Source organism: Solanum dulcamara, chromosome 7 (genome assembly GCF_947179165.1).
Source record: "Solanum dulcamara chromosome 7, daSolDulc1.2, whole genome shotgun sequence".
Classification (NCBI taxonomy): domain Eukaryota; kingdom Viridiplantae; phylum Streptophyta; class Magnoliopsida; order Solanales; family Solanaceae; genus Solanum; species Solanum dulcamara.
The window spans coordinates 53,702,096-53,722,325 of NC_077243.1; the positions used below are offsets into that span (position 1 = coordinate 53,702,096).

At 34.7% G+C, this 20,230-nt stretch overlaps 1 protein-coding gene and 1 long non-coding RNA gene across 2 annotated transcripts in view; both read left to right on the forward strand.

The window, feature by feature from the left end:
- The window catches only part of LOC129894750 (protein AGENET DOMAIN (AGD)-CONTAINING P1-like), a 29,032-nt gene extending 25,098 nt beyond the window's left edge, over nt 1–3,934 (forward strand). Inside the window, exon 3 of the mRNA XM_055970402.1 lies at nt 3,605–3,934. Coding sequence (XP_055826377.1) covers nt 3,605–3,934 — 330 coding nt within the window. The remainder of the gene's footprint in view (nt 1–3,604) is intronic.
- A 3,167-nt stretch (nt 3,935–7,101) lies between these two features.
- LOC129896008 (uncharacterized) lies at nt 7,102–8,444 on the forward strand. Its single transcript, XR_008767895.1, has 3 exons — nt 7,102–7,260; nt 7,501–7,911; nt 8,043–8,444. It is a non-coding gene; the product is annotated as an uncharacterized LOC129896008 (long non-coding RNA).
- Nucleotides 8,445–20,230: the final 11,786 nt, after the last annotated feature.

The following is a 20,230-nucleotide window of genomic DNA, read 5'->3' on the forward strand; positions in this document are numbered from 1 at the left end:
GAAAGATTGGAGGTACGTGAAGGGTGTTATGAGGCTTGGAAAGGAGAGGAAGTTCGGACACCGATATATTGACCTTATGAAATGGTGAAGAGGATTGGAAATGTCGCTCGTGAATTGGAATTCGACGGTTGAGTATGTAGATGTTTGAATGATTCGGTTGATGGAGTTTCGATGTTCTATTCGTGCCAAATGATGAGAATGATGAAGGTGATGTCCCTATTTCTGAGTTGAAATGATTTGTCTATTCTTGAGTTTGAATAGCCAATTGTCTAAATTGCTCGATTGGTTGATTTGATTGAGTTTTGATTTTTATTCGTGCCTCGAGTCCATCATTGGTTTACTCATTATTCGAGGACGAATGATCCCAAGGGGGAGATAATGTGACACCCCGGAAATTTTTTCGCAAACACTTAAACATTTTTTCACGTGTGGGTAGACTCGGACCGGAGGACTTGTAATTCTACACATGAGTTAGGATTAATTCCTAAGTATTTGAAGTGAGTTAGATGTGTTTAGGGGTCATAAGGGATCTCTAACACCAAGTCGAGTCCAAAGAACTCCAATCGATTAAGTTTTCGGATGAGTTAGTATAAGGGTAAACTTCAAACGACCATATCTCCTAGGATATAAACAACTGGGTGGCCCACAACATAACAAATTAAAAGTATTTGAGTCTTCTTTCCACTTCCACCGAGATTACAATTTTTGGAGTTTGGAGTCAAAGGTTATGGCCATTTTACTACAGACTAGTACTGCAGGAATTTCAGGCCTGGGCAAAATTTAGGCTTGGCGCTCCAGTGGCGCCCCACGCCACTATAGCGCCAGAAAACAACCTCAGTAGTTTGGGGCTTGGCGCGATGCGCCACTATTAGATGTGCAGGGTTTTAAGCCTATTTTGGCTTGGCACTGCAGTGGCGCGATGCACCACTATAGCGCCAACAAGGTTTTTGCCCAATTTTTCAGATTTTGAAGAGGAGAAACTTGGACTTTTCCCTAATTATATATACCCTATCTTTGAACCTTTTGGGACCATTTTTTAGTCCTCCCTCTCTCTAAAAAGCCCTAAAATTTTCTCTCTCTTCTTCTTCTTCTCCAAATCCTTCTCCAACAAAGATTGCCTTCAAGAGCTTCAAGAATTCAAGCCTTCCATTGAAGACCTAACATCAAGGTTTCTTCAAAGTCTTCAAACAAGGTATGTAAGACTAACCTAAAATATAGATTGAGTTCTTCCATATGCCCATAGATGTGTTGGATAGGAGTTGTGAAAGAGTTGAACCTTCTAAGAAGGTTTTCTTGAAAGTTTTCCTAAACTATAAAATGTTTTTAGATACTATTGGTTGGTTGATGATTTGAATGACTTGAGTTACTAAATAGTTATCTTTAATATTATTGACTACAAATGTATCTTTGTATATAGATTTATAGATGTTGATGATATTCTTGAGTTGAGTTTTGTTGAGATTATGGATTCATGTTTTATTCACATGAACCCAAGATGAGATTTCTTTGGTCATAATTTGTCTTGAGTTGAGATGGATGGTTTTGTGTATATGTGTATTGATTGGAATGAAAAGAATGAATTGGATAGTTAAGAATGTCCTTTTGCTTCCATAAATTAAACATAGGACTAAAACAAGGATTTCGGAGTAGATGTTTGACGATTGATGTGATGATAATATTTGATGATGATGATGATGTGATGATGATATTTGATGATGATGTGAATAATGGTATTTGACGATGATGTGAATGGAGAGGTTATGTTGATGAGCATGTTGTGTGATGAAGTGGATTGGAGTCTAATGCGATTTTGTGGTATGTGATGTGCATAATTTGAGTTGATTCGAGTCTTAGGAATATTTTGAAAATAAATGATCTTCTGAGGAGGAGCTTTAAATAAATTATTTGTGAACCTTTTTGCATAAACTATTTACACACTATTTTGAGTCTAAAGAATTATTAGTTTCATCTATGATTTAAAAAGAGTTTAAGCATGAGTTGAGTTTGAAAAGTCTTTTAATTATTTTGAACATGAGTATTTTGAGTATAAATGAGTTGAACATTTTTACATTAAAATGTCTATTTTGAGGTAGAGTTGAGGAGTTGAAATTATATTTTAAATGCATACAATATTTTCTACATCCATTGAGTTTAGATGGTATCAATTTAAAGAGAAGAGTTTGATGATTTGAGATGAATCGATTTGAAAGAAGGTCCAATGAGGCCAAATTTGATTTGAGTTTTGAAAAGAGTCCAATGAGACTAAATGAGTTGATTTGAAAGAGTCCAATGAGACTAAATGAGTATTTTGAGTATTTTACTCACTTGATAGATATGAGCATATTGAGTCTTGGGAGGAGTATCGAGCACCGAATTGGGTAAGATTATAGTCCATACTCGAACCAATAAACTACGTCGCCAAACATAGGAGGGGATGGAACCGTTAAAGTCGGATGCTTCCCATTTTATTGTCCTGACATTATAGGACTTGGTTGGATTGGATCCATGATTGGTTGATTCGTTCATACCCTGGCAAGGTATGAACGGATATGGCAACAACGTCGACTTTTTGTACTATCACTCGCTCATATGGTGATGGTTGTCAATTAGAGAAACTCCCAATTAAATGGATTATTCTTGATATGATTTGTTTGAATGTGATTGTAGATGATTAAGTTGAATTATAAAACATTGCATAATTTAATTTGCATAGTTATTGAGTTGAGTCCTTTGAGTTGATTATTGAGTTGATTTTATATGATTGGATTAGGTGATGTGTGATGGATTGGATTATATTATATGTGATTGGATAGTGTACGATTGAAAGGTATATGATTGGATTGGATTGGATCGTATATGACCTGATTGAACTGATTGTATACGATTGGATTGAATCGGATGGTATACAATTTGATTGAACTGTATTGTGTATGATTGTATTGGATTGTATGATGTGTGATTGGTCTTTGTCTAAAAATGTTTTCTTACTTTAGACTTATGACGCCTTATTTGAGTCTCTCTTATCTTTCTGATTCGGAGATATTGGACCAACGTTATTCTTCCTTGAGGTATGTTTCATTCTGCCATATTACATACTCGTACATTCCATGTACTGACGTCCATTTAGACCTGCATCATTTCATGATGCAGAGACAGGTTTAAGAGATCGTCAATAGAAGCACCATTGAGGATCTATACACACTCAGCGTATTGGTGAGTCCTTCCCTACATTCGGAGGACACCGCTTATATCATTCTTGCATCGAGTTAGCCCTTTTCATTTTGAATTGAGGTAGCCATGAATATGTCATTGGCACCAATTAGATAGTAGTGATAGAGGCTTCATAGACTAGATAGTGAAGGGTCGATTGAGTATTTCTTTCCTTACATTATTCTTGTCAAACTATTTTTAATGACAAATATTAGAGTTGATTTGTTGGCCCATGGCCTTTATTCTTTGAGTTAGATCGATGTTTTGAGTTGCCCACCGAATATTCTCTTTATTTTTTTGTCTTCCGCTGATTGAATGAATGAACGGTTGTGTGATCAGGCTATGTGGTTCGTTTGGGAGCCAGAAATGGTTTATGAGTGCCGGTTACGTCTAGGGTACCCTCCCGGGGCGTGACAATTATAGAGTCAAGTACAAGACTCTGTTGACTAATGATGAAGCCTCTCCACTAGAGGATATTGTAATTGTTTCCATGGTCTGGCCAGTTCCACCTGATCATCAAACTAAAATAATTCTAGTGAAAAATGACTTCTGTCTATATGATATGGTTGATGTGTTCACCAATGATGGCTGGTGGTTCGGTCTTATCACTGGAAAAATTGGAAAGAAGTGCTATTTCTATTTTCCTACTACTAGGGATAACATTGAATATCCTAGTGACGTGTGGAGATTTCACCAAGAATGGTCTAATGGCGAGTGGATATAGCCTCCCAGGACAAGGGAAGATATTTGAATTGTATTTATTTTTGTTTCAAGGAACTCTTTATGCACTGTGGTATAAAATGAATGTCACTTAATCATTCTCATTACCTTATATTGAAAAACAAATTCTATGAGGTTTTTATATGTTGTGTCAAGGAAAAACAATATGACAACTCTACAAGTTTGAACAAAACTTTCAGATTAAATATTTCAAGTTATCAACCCTATTACTTTAGTTAGTGAAATGTTTTAGGAGGTTAAACATTTGAATTTTATTTGAATTATGTTTTGGTTCTTGAATGATAACTTGGGAATTAGTAGAGTTGAGATCCATGAAAATCTTATATATATATATAAAGAGGATCCTAAACATGTGGCAAGCCCACATATTAGGAATTGCGTTTTTCCTTTATTCTGCTGATTTTTTTTAGATTTTCTCCTATTTCCTCGATTTACCTCATTAGTTGTCGTAAATAAAATCAAAGACACCGTTTATTTATAAACCCAACCATTTTTTCTCTTTAATGACAGCCCATTAGGTTCTATCAATCGGTGTGTTCTTTGTTGATGACGGCAATTCCCTTGATTCCTAATTCAATATTTCTGCTTCATGTATGATATTCTTCACTTTTTCTCTCTTAATTTACTTTTTCAGAATGGTAAATGATTTTGGAGTGTGTTTTCAGTACATGCCATCACAATTTTTTTGAAAGTTCAAGTCGTTGATCGTTTGGCTTCACTTTATAATAGATTCTATCTCAAAGTAGAACAATAATTTTTCCAGTAATTGGAGCGAAAGATCAACCACTATTTATTACATGGTATTGCTTTCCTTCTTCCATTATTTTTCTAAGAAATTTTTCCATTGAGGCTTGTCCATCCTTTCATTTGGGTATAATGAGTTATAAGTAGAAATTTTGTAGTTTTAAATTTTCCTGAATTGACGAATTGATCTCTTTTTATTTTGGATTGTATAAGGATCACAAGTCTGCCATCACTTGTTGTAGTGCCTCATATAACTGCACTGTTGTTATTGTCACGACATTCTCTGTCACTTTAGTAATCAAGTATCTATTTTATCGCATTAATTATTTATGATACTCATACCTATCAAAAATAATAATTATGCTACTCATAAGAAATAATCCTGTTGCGGTGTTTTAACATTTTACGCTTGAAACATTTGAAACTTTCTTGAAAGTGTAGTAAATTTGATTTTAGACAAACGAATACTAAGTTTTTTGTGCATACAAATATGAGATTCAAACCGAAATACATTATGTGCTTTCTTGTCGTCTTTTAAAGTCTTACCAATTATCGATATAATATCTACGTCTTGCTACAAAATTTTCATTTAGTTTCTATTTATTCCTTTTAATGTAGAATGATGGAGATTGGTGTTAGGCCTAACGGGTGACTTTTTTGGGCACTATTAATGGGAGGAAACCATGGGTTTCTTATTAGTGAAGCTAGCAAATTCCTTAAACAAATAGAAGGGGTTTATGGTGTTTGTCAAGAATAAAACATTATGGGTGTATGTTGGATTTGTTTCCATGTGCAGGGTTGATTAAAGAAGCTATAGAGATGAAAGAGGCCATGAATATAGCTGGTAATGTGTTTGTCTAGCGCGGATTACTAGGTGAGTGTAGATATATAGGCACGTGTAGCTAACTTTGTAAGCGGCTGAAAATTGAATGGAAGTGAAACCTAAAGATGGTGGCTCTTATTGATTCTTGAAAAATGTTTATGCAGATGCTGACTACTGTGATGATATGGTCATATAAGGTGAAGAAGAGACTGCAATGACCAAGAAGAGCATCGGTTGTACTTTGTTTCCACATGCAGGGTTGATTAAAGAAGCTACGGAGATGAAAGAGGCCATGAAAATGGCTGGTAATGTGTTTGTCTAGAATGGATTACTAGGTGGGTGTCGATATATAGGCACGTGTAGCTAACTTTGTAAGCTGCTGAAAATTGAATTGAAGTGAAACCTGAAGATGGTGGCGCTTATTCATTCTTGAAAAATGTTTATGCAGATGCTGACTATTGTGATGATATGGTTAATATAAGGTGAAGAAGAGACTACAAAGACTAAGAAGAGCATCAGTTGTTTTTTGCTTCATTAAATTGGAGTGACACATGAGTTAATTTCATGGGATGACTTGCACCCTCAAAGAAGCGAACATATATTTCATCAATTGTATGCAACTCAAGTTAAAGTAATATAATATTACTGGAAATAGAGCTTTATTAAATTGTGACAATCTTTCTATGGCTCGAAGGCTTAATGATGAAATCACTAGTCTCATCCATGCTCCTGGAGACAAACGATTGAGAAATTGACAAGGAAGAAAGCTTGGATTGAAGACTGAAGTAGTACATGAACGATAACATCTTCATTTGGGAGATAAAACTTGGATGTTTCTTTTAGGTGTTGTGTCAGTCCTATTCTAAAGAGATTACAGAGTTTGGTAGCAACTCTTTTGTGCATAAAGAAGTATTCTATTTGCAGGTTTCTATATAGTTACACCTTTATTGGACATGAATAAAAAGAATTCGAAGCATAGGAAGAAAAAAATGGTAAAAAAAGATGAAGAAGAACATGTAAGAGTTATCGGGAGATAAGTTTCATGACTTCTGGTGATTGATTTGCCCAAGAAGTATGATTTTTTTCGTTTAGTTTCTTTTGTTATATAACTTGAGCTTCACATCTCAAAACTTGGCTGGCATTGGTAAATTTGCACTCTTTAATTTAAGAGAAATTTTTTTGATGTGGACTCTGAAAATTACGTAAAGTCATAGTCAATGAACCATCACCGCATCTTCTGTCATGCCTCTTCCTCGCTATTTTAATCTTGTAGTATCTTCTCTTCACTCCATAGCGAGCAAAAATTTTTTGTAGAAAATCTCAAAACAATATGCCACAGATTCAAAAGTGATAAAGTTGTATTGGACAGTAACATGGGCTGTGCACATATATGCACATGGTGTAAATAATGTGTTAGTTAATAGTGGTGTTAGTATTATGTGTGTGGTGTTAGTTAGCTGTGGGTTCCACATTAATTAAGGGAGTTAGAAGGTTAGTTGAGATTAGTAAATATTTAGCTTTTTTAAGTATAAGAATAAGGGAACAGCTGTAAAGGAAATAGATATTTTTCCTTTTCTCTTCAATAAAAAATTTTCTTCCTCTGCTCAAACCTCTCTCTAAAGTTCCCTTCTCAGAACTCTCTAATGATCATTTCTACAAGTTGTGATGAAATCAAGTTGTAGGATGATTCAAAAGTGAGAAAGGGATCCCCTTTATCATTCAAAATATTCAGAGGTGAAAAGGTAATTGAATGTTTATATTTCTTACTATCGTTTACTTAAATATATATATATATATACATATATATACTGTAGAAGCTATTCAATTTTCATATTTCTTCGAATTCTCTCTTTTTAGTATCCATTTCCGCTACATAACTTTGTAATGAAAGGAGAAAGGTTCCATGATTAAAGTAGGCTACGTATATTCAAGATTTTTGTGTTGATTACTTTGTGTTTACACTTTTTGTGATGAATTTGCAGAAATTATTTTCGATTTTAGGTTGGATGTTAAAAAACTCTTCATAGACTTTTGCTCCAGCGCACTGCTGCTACAAGATGGATAGGTTAGGTTGGCATCATTGGGGAAAAAATAATATTAGGTTTGACTTCAACTTTTTCATTCATCTCGGAGAAGGGATCGAGCTATCAAATCCTGAAATCAGTTTGTTGGCAGAAAAATTCAAAGACATATTTCTCCGAGACTGAAACTTCTTCTATGATTAATTAAATATTGTTTGATAAGTTTGAATCATTTATAATTTGTTATGTGCTTGGATACTGAAGAATGAAGTTGGCATTTAATTTGTTGCAATACTATTTAAGATGCATGAAATGTTGTTCACTGTGAGTTTTCATTTGTAGACGCAGTTGTGGAAGGTTGTGATGTTACAGGTATACTGCTGAATACCTTAACTTCTTAATAATGATTAATGTTTACTTTTAGAGAAGAAATTCAAGTAATCTCTTTTGTATCACATGGTTATATAACTATCTCAATTGTATTTATTTGTTCGTCTAATCAGGTTGCCAACCCTCGAGCAAAATCTGTTGCCTTCTGTTACAACTGATATCTTTCATTTGGAAGTTGATTAAATTGTAAGAAACTGTCAATATCGTCAAAATAAAGAAGAAGAAGAGAGTCCATCCTCAATAGTCACCCTAGCTTCTAGCAATAACTCATGCTCCACACGAGACACCAGATTCGTACTACAAAAACTGCTTAGTAGGAGATCAGAATCTGGTGTCATATTTTTGTTACATTAAAACCATCGTAATGAATGAATGGATTTTTTAAAAGTAGAAACAAATGAGTTGGATATGTGTACATTAGCTAAAAGGAAAAAAGATATTAGAAAATGTTATATGTACAGTTGATGAGGCCGTTCACCACCACGCGAAGCGCGGATAATTTACCTAGTCATAAAATAAATGCCTCCCATATGCTCTTCCCTTTTGTTTTCAAAGTTGAAAATTTGAATGAATGGGGCTTGAGGAATCTAATTCAAACACATAGTTTGAAAGATCATTGAATTTATTTCATTAGTCTAATAGTGTAATCACATGTATATGGACACGAACTACACAAAAGAATTATAGTCTATCAATCTACTTTGTCACATAATAGTTCCAATGCTTTTCGTAGAAGAAATCTTCACAAGAATCTTCACTTAGAACTTTACAGGAATGGGAGAAGAAGAAGGAAGAAGGAACTTTTCTTTCTGATTGTAGTGAGGAAAATATATGTTATTTATTTTCAACAGAAACCTTTTATAAGCCTCAAGGGACATAACTATTCAAATAGTTGTGTCTTTTCCATTCAATAGTTGTGTCTTTTCATTCAATAGTTGTGTCTTTTCCCGTTATATTTATTAATATATATAATACATAATTATATATTTAATCTCTCATGGATCGGGGTGGACCCACGTGGGTGACCCATCCAATCTCCTTCAAGGCTTAAATGTATCCCTAACTTCCAACGATTGTACAGAGATTAATCCAATCTTCAATGTATCTATCATGTATTTGATTTCACTGTATCTTCCTCAATATTTACGTTTTTCAATAGTCAAAATTGTTCAATCTCCTTACTTTAAAATCTCGCTTCTAATTGATTTCATATCTAGACAATTATTTTAAAGTGATGAAGTAGAAATGACAAAGTCAAGTTTTTCCAAGGACATAAAAAATACCCAAGTGATGCGAGGAAAATGAGATGGAGCACAAAAGAAGTTCTTGTGAACTTTTGTAGGTATTGGTTTTGTCTTTTTTGCTTTCCTCTACGTGTAGTGGTCTGATCGTGAGTACGACGTCCATTTTTTTAGGAAATTAATATCATCTATTTGGGGGAGGAAGATAACTCTGATCTCAGCAGCAGATAATATCAGAAGTTTGGACTGGAAGATCATGACGATGGCCTCATCCATAAGATCATTCTAGTAAGACGTCTTTTTCATTTTACAGCTCAATGTTACGTCAAAAATCTCCCATCCAACCACCAAGAGTGGCTAATTCGAGGAAATGATCACTTGTTGCATTTGGTTGCTCTCTTTGTTTGCCTTCTTAATTTTGAATCCCCGTTCAATTTAAAGATTTGTGTTGATTGAAATTCAAAATTAATTTCATGTCTGAATAGAAATCTCATAAATCAAATGAGATTAAAGTTTGATTTGTCACTGTTAGAGAACTATGAAAGATACTGCCACTTTCCATATAGGCATTTCAATTGTTTGATTCCTCCTTATTATGCCCCGGGAGGGTACTTTAGGCATGGCCGACACTTAAAGATCATTGTTGGTCCCCAAGCAAACCACTTGGTTCAATCATACAATCATTCATAAATATTCTAACAACGGAAGACTCAACTCATTATGATAAACTAATCATCAGATAAGGACAACAGCTAACAATCTTTCTAATCAATAAAAACAACAAGACTAGTATGAATGAAACTACCCAAAAATAATACAAATCAACAACATCAATAATCTAGTCTATGAAGCCTCTATCAACTGTCTAGGTGGTTCCAATGACAGGTTCATGGCTACCTCAAACCAAATGAAGAAAAGATAACTCAAAGATAGAAAGATAAATGTAGAATCCTCCTGAAGCATGGAGGACTCACTAAATAGATGAATGCGAATAGATCCTCAATGATGCACTTGTTGATGATCTCTAGTACCTGTCTCTGCATCATGATCAGGCCTAAATGGACGTCAGTACATGAAATGTACGAGTATGTAATATAGCAGAATAAAACATTTATCAAGGTAGAATAAATTCAATTCAAATAACTCAATTAAGGGTAAGAACTCAATCAGGTTGTCAAAAAGTCTAAAGAAATAGTAAGATTTAGACAAAGACCAGTCATATACAATCCAATCTAATCCTATCCAATCAGAGTACTTACAAGAACTATATGGTAGTTTCTCTTATCCGACAACCATCACTTATGAGCCAGTGATAGTATAATAAGCCGACATTATTTCCGTGTCTGTTCAATACCTTGCCATGATAAGAACGAATCAACCAATCATGGATCCAAAACCAATCGAGTCCAATCATGTCAGGAAAATAAGTTAGGAAACATCTGATTTAATGGTTCAATCCTCTCCTATGTTTGTGACGTAGTTATTGGATTAGAGTTATTACTATTCTTACCCAATTCGGTCCCGGATACTCCTCCCAGGACTCAAATCTCATAGGACAATCAATCCAAATCAAGAAGTTTCAAATGGACTCTTATCAATTCATCAATTCAATCAAATCAATCCTTTCAACCAATCAATTTCTCAATCATTTATTTAAGAGAAGTTTGGGCAATCATTTATGACAACATTCAGGTGAAACCATTCATTTTGGGTCAATTATGAAAATATAATGGACTATCAATTCACTACAAGAAATAAGACTTATTGTGGCGCCAAACGTCGCTACAAAATGATCCAAAGTCGTCGCTAATGGTATATAGCAGCGACAATTGCTCCGTTCGTAGTAGTTCCATAACTAAAGGTTATTTGTGACGATTAAACAATGTCGCCACAATAAAACTCTATCTGTAGCGACATAATTCGTCACAATATATAAATAAATATGCCACAAAAAATAATAATTTACAACACAAATACTTGGAAAGTCGCTCCTAAAATATGACCTATAGTGGCGATATAGTTGCCACAAAATCGTATACGATAACTGTGGCAACTGTTATGTCGCTCCTAAAATATGGCCTATAATGGCGACATAGTTGCCACAAAATCTTACACGCTAACTGTGGCTACTGTTATGTCGCTCCTAAAATATGGCCTATAATGGCGACGTAGTTGCCACAAAATCGTATACGATAACTGTGGCAACTGTTATGTCGCTCCTAAAATATGGCCTATAGTGGCAACATAGTTGCCACAAAAGCTTACACGCTAACTGTGGCTACTGTTATGTCGCTCCTAAAATATGGCCTACAGTGGCGACATAGTTGCCACAAAATCGTATACGATAACTGTGGCAACTGTTATGTTGCTCCTAAAATATGACCTATAGTGGCGACATAGTTGCCACAAAAGCTTACACGCTAACTGTGGCTACTGTTATGTCACTCCTAAAATATGGCCTATAGTGGCGACATAATTGCCACAAAAGCTTATATGCTAACTGTGGCTACTATTATGTCGCTGATAAATATTGATATTAATTAGTAGCATCTCCTATCGCTGCAAAAAAGTATAAACTATTAACATCAACTTTTATGTTGCTGCTACACGTCATTAATTAACAGCCGCAAAAATCCACTAAATATCAGTAGCAATTTTTTTGTCATTGCAAAAGGTAATATTCATCTCGTTACTATAGACCAATATTTAGTGTTTTAAAAACAAATTCTCTAAAATTAGTATATATATAGATATTAAAAACATCTAATATATAGTATTTCACAAAATTAGAACAAAAGCATTTACGAGTACGTACATATTAGCTAGTACTTCAGTTATCATTGTATCTCACAAAATTAGAACAAAAGCATTTCGTGTTTGCATATACAAGTACAAAAAGCAAAAACTCCCATTGCACGCCTTCAAACTACTTCTTGATTGGGCCCCATTGCATCAGAACCTTGTCCCTGAAAATAGAAAAACAATATCAACTTCCTCGAATGACTTCAATGTCTCAAACTGTCTTTCATAGTATTCCTTTTTTCCTATAATCAGTAAAAAAGTAGTCAAAAGAGGACTGAGGATGTTAAAGATAGGAGCTTTTCATATAGCTTCTATTGAGTCCTAATTTAACATCAAACAGTACTTAGTCTACAGAAAAGGAAAATTACCACTTTTTTCCTTGCCAAGAACATGTTTCTTGGGATGTTACTCTTCATATCCCAACCTAAAATCTTAACTTTTCCTTATACTTCACAACATAAAGTAGCAGCTAAAGCAACAATATTTTGTAAATAACAACTAAAAGAAGCAAGATTTTGACTCCAAAAATGGAAACACAGAAACTAAAAAGTTTACAAAACCAAAACCTACAATAACACAAGACTTGAGCACTTTATCTGGAAGCCTTAACAAAAAATCATGCCTTAGTGACTTATTAAATGAGTTTCGCCGGCTGAAACCAAGAAAAGCTTTCCCAAAAGTGTCCTATAGATAATGATAAGGTTGTTGATAGCTTATCAGAAGCCTTCACTAGTTTCCAGTAAATAGATAACACAAAAAACTTCCAACAATCTTCCACTTACTGTTGATAACTAAAGTACTTCTTGTTGGCCATAGGCCATAGCTTTGTTGGATTCGGCATCTCTAAAGCCATGGAAAGCTTTCCAGAAAACATTTCAGTTGTTGGATTTTCCTAATAACTAGTCCAACTTTTAATGTAACTATTTTCTACACGAAGATAACAATTTATTATATTCCAAAAGAGCAAGAGAAAGTACCTGTTGAATTCTAGTCATAATAGCAGCCATTTGTTCTTAGAACATCTTGTCTACCTCGCCTTTCATGTGTTCACGCTCCTCTTTTAATTTTTTCTGCAAATCTTCTTTCATATTCTTTTTTAAATCAGTAGTCATTTGTTCACGTTCTTCTTGTAACTTTCGATCCATATCAGCTTGCATCTCTTGACGAATACTTTCCATTGCCGAAGTTACACTTGCCTCTATGTCTGACTGATGTAGTTGAGTGTTTTTAGGAGGCTTCTTTCCATATCCTTTTCCCCGAACATAGCCTGATCTCTCACCGAGAACCGATGATAAAATCTCATCCCTAGTCATGGGATGCTCGATCTCTTCAGATTGTTGTTCAACAACAAGTTGTTGAAGCTGACCCTGCAATAATATTTAATTATTTCACCAAAACATAACGTATATATTGAAAGTAACTTTGGACTTTCTTTGGTCCAGCTTTTGGACTTCTTCCAATGCAAACATGTATTCCGAGAAGCAAACTTCCCTGCAGATACATTGTCCAAATGCAGTCATATGCTTGAACATACACAATATTTCTATAATTTTCAGCAACTACCACAAGAAACTATGGGCTACATCAAGTTGGACAAGCTAGGGATGGCAAGTTTTAGAAGAAGAAAACTCAACCTCCTTGAACTCTTCTTACAGCTTTAGTGTTCTAACTTCTTCTTCTTCAATTTGGATGTCTCTATTTCATAGCTATATCGACTTTGAAGATTTAATAGTTAGGACTTTTGTAAAGGGGAGAGTCCCTCGTTTATAGCTTTCCTAGACTAAACAACTTATCATTAGAGATAAGGACTAGAGTAGGTATTTCTGCTCTATTTCTGCTGTACAGGTACATTGCAGACCTGCAACACTTGATACAGCACTTGGAATTCCTCTCTTGTTTGCTTTCATTGTGCAGGTAAATAAAGTGTTGCAGCACTTTATGACTTTGTTGTCGAATTGCAGCATACATCTAGAACCTGCAGGTTGATTTAGCATGGTGCAATGTAGTGGATTACTACATCAACAACTAAGTTTACTGCAGAACTGCAACATCCAACAACAAATACCTCAACTACACAACCATGTACATATCTACAATACAACCATACTTGGAACCTTTAGCATCCAACAACCTGCAACACCTTACAATAGTCATCCTCATCTTCACCTTCAGAACCTGCAGAAATATGGGGCAGAAACTGTAGCTGCAGTTAAGTCCTCAATGGTGTTCTCATTTCCATGTCTTCAAGGGTGTTTATTTACATAGACAAAGAAACTTTACAGCTGATGTTTTGCCCAAACACAGCCACAAATCCAAAGAAGAAAGATTACATATTGAAGTAGACAAGGTGAATTAATGACTATCTTGAGAAGAAGTTGTCTCCAAAAAAAAAGAATAAAGTAACTTGTAGTAGATCAAAAAGATAATAAGGTAATATCTTTAGGGAATTACATGAATCTGTTGGGATTGCGGATCCAACCATACACGTTCTCCGTTGTCTTTTTTACGTGTATGCTGAATCTCCCAGACTTTATCTGGTGTGTCATTTTCTCCCGATTCAGGATTTCTCTACAATATAGTTCAATAACAAAAAAAATATATAAGCAAATAATCATATAAATAACAAGAAGTATATGTAATTATAGAAGAATAAATGTGTTTTCACCGTAGCTTCCTCTACATCTGCAAATGATCGCGTCCCACAAGAATGCTTAGTTATCTGTTTTTCTCTATTTTTTTTGTTTCTCTCACTAACAACCTGTACTAAGTCAAGAGATCAGAAAATATTTATGCTAGTCTAGATAGCTACTGAAATATGTCATGTTCTCCATGTAAGCATATGTCTAAGATTATAGAGTGGGCAACAATGTTTTGGTTATAATAAAGTTACCTTGAATTTCTCACTGCCAAAATACTTAACTAGGTATTTCCAGTCCTCCAACTCAACATCCTCAGGTCGATGAGACAATCTTTCTTCATCAGTATCATAGGCAGAGTAAGAATTATGCAATCGAGCTTTCCATGCCCTAAAAAGTCTTTGCATAGTGCTTATCACAAAGCCTTGTAACTTATATTCTCGCAGTCCACCACAAAATTCAAATTTGTCCTGAACACATTATAATATTAAATTTGATAAATTAAGTAATTTAAAGATAATACAAAATGGAAAGTAATTTATTACCTTAACCTTATACCACATTGCTTCTCCATGTTTTAAAACAATCTTTTGCCAATTTCCATCTCGAAATGAGATGCTGCTCCTCATGATCAAGCCACAGTAATTAACAATATCTCTAGCACCAGAACCCACAGCTCTATCAATGTCATCTGGACTAATTATATTGATTTTTCCTCCGTACTTGGTTTTAATATCAACCGTCTTAGATTTATATTTTCCTCTTCCTCTCTTTTTATTGATGCGAGAAACTGCAAAGCAATAATATTTTGATCTTGAGAACTATATGCAATCATGGCATCTTAGCATCTCCACTAAAAGCTTGCAGATTCATGGCATCTTATCACCAAAACATCTTTTGTTAACCAATTATCCTCTTCTTTTTTCAACTTAAAGATACATAAAAATTTGAGCTTATATATTTTAAGAAACAGATCAAAAGAAGATTATTAAATAAGTGTCTATATCTGCACCCAATAAAAAACGAAACTAGTTAAGCCTCTGTCAAGTATGAAAACTAGCAGATGAAGGGAACTAGCAGAACTAGAAGAAGAGAAACTGCCAGCATTTTAAGTTAATTTACTTTGCTGTAGAACGCCACCCATTAGTCTATTAGATCCTTGTAAGTTTAAATTTCCAGAACCAAGACCAAGCACAGACAATTCTGCACCACTAGCTAGGGATGGGGACTAACCTGCACCAATTTCAACCTCCGGGGAGGGGCTTACACTTTCTTCTAGAGTTCTGGATGATTGTGTCTCTGGAGATGTTCTTTGGATAGGGTCATTTGATATTTGGCTTATCTGCTGAGGTCCTTGCCTTGGGTTAGATGATTGTTCTGCCTATAGAGGTCCTTGCCTTGGTGGTATTTGTGGCTGAGATGCAGTTCTAGCAAGACTTTCTCATCCTTGAAAATTTCCATGACCAGTTCTTATACCACCTCTTCAACTTTTACCTCGTCCAGTTCCTTTTATTTCCTGCAACATGATTAAAAAGGAGAAGCATAAGATTCATAAATTAAAAATGATAAAACATATATCTACTAGCTAAAGAAAACATCAATTCATAAAACAACATATTAGATTAATAAATTAAAAAAATGTGTGATATTTTGCTAACAACTATAGCCTCATTGATGGAAATGTAACATATTGATTAAACTTAAAATGCTGATTATATTTACAAAGTTGCAGATACAAGCGTTATGAATTAATTTTATGTCAACCTAACCAAAATAAAATACAGAAAACTTATCAAAATAAGATGTAGACAGATATACAGTCGTCTCTGTTAAGCAATCTTCAAAAGGATGTATCACTGTCATCTCCATCATTATCATCAATTAACTCTTCTTCGCTTTCTTCATTCTCAAATACATCTATATTATTGTCATTAATAAAATCATCATCTTGATTTTCTTCATCATTGGTACGCAAAACAGTTTGTGGTTCAATATCATCCCTATGTAAAGACACCGCAATATCAATTTCTTGGTCATTGATACTCAAGATATTACATTCCACTTCCTCTTGTTGATAAACTTCTTCATTTATTAATTCTTCTTCAACTTCAGGCATACTGAAAAGGTCACGGGGATTTGTCTTTACAACAACGAGCAAATCTTTATCAATCGTGTCATTCAAGTAAAAAACTTGCTCAGATTGAGATGCCAGCACAAATGGCTCATTTGTATTCAAAGCACAATGAGTATTCACACTTGTAAACCCATAACTGTCAATCTTATATCCTCTTCCTAGGCGAGCCACATCCCACCAATGACACTTGAATAGATAAACTTTTCTGTTTCCCACATAACGCAACTCATAAATGTCCTCCAATACACCATAATACTCCTTATTAGAGTCTGCATCATCTCCCCTAACAAGTACTCCACTGTTCTGTTTTTTTCTCACAAGTTCTTTTGTTTGAAACCTAAATCCATTCACCATAAATATTGAATATCGATGCACCAATGGTTCTGGACCGACGGCTAAGCTTATGAGCTCATCTGTTGCGCGTCCTTGTGCAGATAGTACAAATATCTATAAAAACAAATAAGATTTGTTCATATCGATATGCCAACACTAATAGTAAAGTGTTGTTTTAGTGAACACTTACACGTGCACAAAACCAATCAATAAACTCATTATTATGCATCCCATGAGATGTCGTTGAACCTTGTATTTCAATGTCTCTCATGTATTCCCTATATTTTGTGTTGGTTAAGATTACTTAAATTATCTTAATGTGAAATTATATTTGAATTAATAAGATACTTACTCCATGAATTTTGAAACCTCTTCGCAATTTTGAAGAACATACATACATGCTTGGTTGAACTCATAATGAGGTAGTTTCTTTCGCACTGAAGCCCCTTTTGTTTGCCCACTTAATTTAAATATAGACATCCCACCATGTAATTCAAATCCATCATCATTTCTTGTTGGTTGATTGAACTTGGTTAAGATATTTTTTAAATATCGTAAGTAAAACGTAAGGTTTTCCCTTGCCATATGACCTTCAGCAATTGAACCTTCTGGATGACCTGGGTTGCGAATATCTCCCTTAAGTGTTCGCAAATACCTACATATAGATTTCTCATCAATAGAGTTATAGAATATGATAGTTTAAAAATATTGGTTTTCAATATATAAAATAAGATGTTACCTCTCAATAGGGTACATATCCCGGTATTGAACTGGTCCACCAAGTTTTGCCTCTCTTTCCAAGTGTATTGTCAAATGAATCATGATATCAAAAAATGCCGGAGGAAAAACCATTTGAAGTTTGCATAATATGATAGGAATTTCAGCTTCTAGGATATCAAGATCTTCAATTTTCAGGCACTTAGCATATAGATTCTTGAAAAATTTACCTAAGGCTATAATTGGTTCACACACTTCCTTAGGTAACAAACCACGTATAGCTACGGGTAAAATATCTTGCAATAATACATGATGATCATGACACTTCAATCCATGTATTTCTTTTTCAAGTACATTAACACACCTTGAAATATTTGATGAAAAGGCATCTGGAACCTTGAAATTAGCTAAGAAATTGCATAACTTCAACTTCTCTTGAGGGGACAATCCATAGCAAGCTGCCGGCAACAAAATATTATCCCCGTCCTCAATTGGATGCAACCCTTGCCTAATACCAAGGTCCACCAAATCATATCTACTTTTCAATGTGTCCTTTGTCTTACCAACCATACTCATCACAGTTGATAAAATATTGTCGGATACATTTCTTTCTATGTGCATCACATCAAGGTTATGTCTTAACTTAAGACTCTTCCAATAAGGTAATTGAAAAAATATACTTTTCTTCTTCCAATTATAAGCATTGTTAGAAACATTACGCTTTCGCTTTTGCACTTTACCAAAACTCACATTGCCCAACTCATGTAATTGCATAAGTGCTTCATCACCTGTTAAAGGGCTAGGTGCGATCCCCATTTCCACTTTCCCATCAAATAACATCCTATTTTTACGCCATGGATGGTTCATGGGAAGGAAGCAACGATGCCCCATATGACACAATTTGTTGCGTAAGGAAATTGATTGTGTGTCTTTATGGCAACAGGGACATGCAAGCTTGCCTTTAGTTGACCATCCTGAAAGGTTTCCATATGCTAGAAAGTCATTAATCGTCCAGAGAAGAGCCACACGCATAAGAAAATTAGATTTTGAGTGTGCATCATAAGTCTCCACCCCATCCCATAATTCCTTCAACTCATTAATCATTGGTTGTAAATATACATCAATATCATTCCCTGGAGACTTAGGTCCTGGAATAAGAAGTGTCATCATGAAATATGGATCTTTCATGCAATCCCATGGTGGCAAATTATATGTAACTAGAACGACAGGCCATATACTATGATTGGAACTCATATTTCCAAAAGGTTGAAACCCATCACTTGCTAAACCTAATCGCACATTTCTTAACTCAGCTAAAAAAGTAGGATGATGCTCATTGAAAGATTTCCATTCTATTGAGTTAGATGGATGACGTATGACACCGTCATCAATATTCTCCTCCTTTTGACACCTCATCTTCTTTGATGTCTCTTTTGCCATGTATAATCTTTGAAGCCTTGGTTTGATTGGAAAATATCGCAACACTTTATGAGCTACTTTCTTGCCTTTGGGTTTTACTGACTTCCATCTAGACTTGCCACACTTAGGACATGATTGAGCATTGACATAATCGCTCCAATATAAAATACAATCATTCTGGCATGCATCTATTTTGGTATATTCCAAGCCTAGGTCACGAAGAACTTTCTTTGCTTCATAGAAAGAACTAGGTACAAATGATCCCTTGGGAAGAACTTCTTTAAAGAACCTTAATAACTCATCCATCGATTTGTTGCTCCAATGGTTAAGTGACTTCAAGTGAAGTAATTTAACAACAAAAGACAACTTTGAGACTTTTGTGCAACCAGGATAAAGTTCTGTCTTACCATCTTCTAACAATTTGTAGAACTTTGTAGCATGCATATTTGGCTCTTCATTTCCCTCCGAATAAGTAGCATTATTATCCAGATTCATATATCCACAAGCATCATGGATCATTTGAGTAATGTCATCCTCTTCAGCGCTATCAACTTCTACTTCATCATTAAGTGCGACATTAGAATTTTCAACTCTAACCAACACTACTCCATGCAAGTCCCACACCTTATAAGAATCCAGAATCCCTTCTTCAATAAGTCTACTCTTATATCAATTCTTAGCTTAAACACAGTGTTCATACATCCTTTACAAGGACATCGAATCATAGTGTTCACCTTGGGTTGACTGAATGCCCAATTAAGAAAACCTTCTACTCCATCTCTATATTTTTGGTCAACTCTATTCCTAATATTCAACCAACTTTTATCCATTCCTATTTCAATAAAAAAAATCAATAAGTTAATTAATTCAATTATTCATAATGATAAATATTGGACAGAGAAGTACTGAGAAATAAATTTACAGGAAAATATCAATAATGAGGTTGTGACTAGAAGTTGGAAATTCTCACAATCAAATGCTAATAATAAAAAGGGAGCGTAGATCACATATGATTGTGA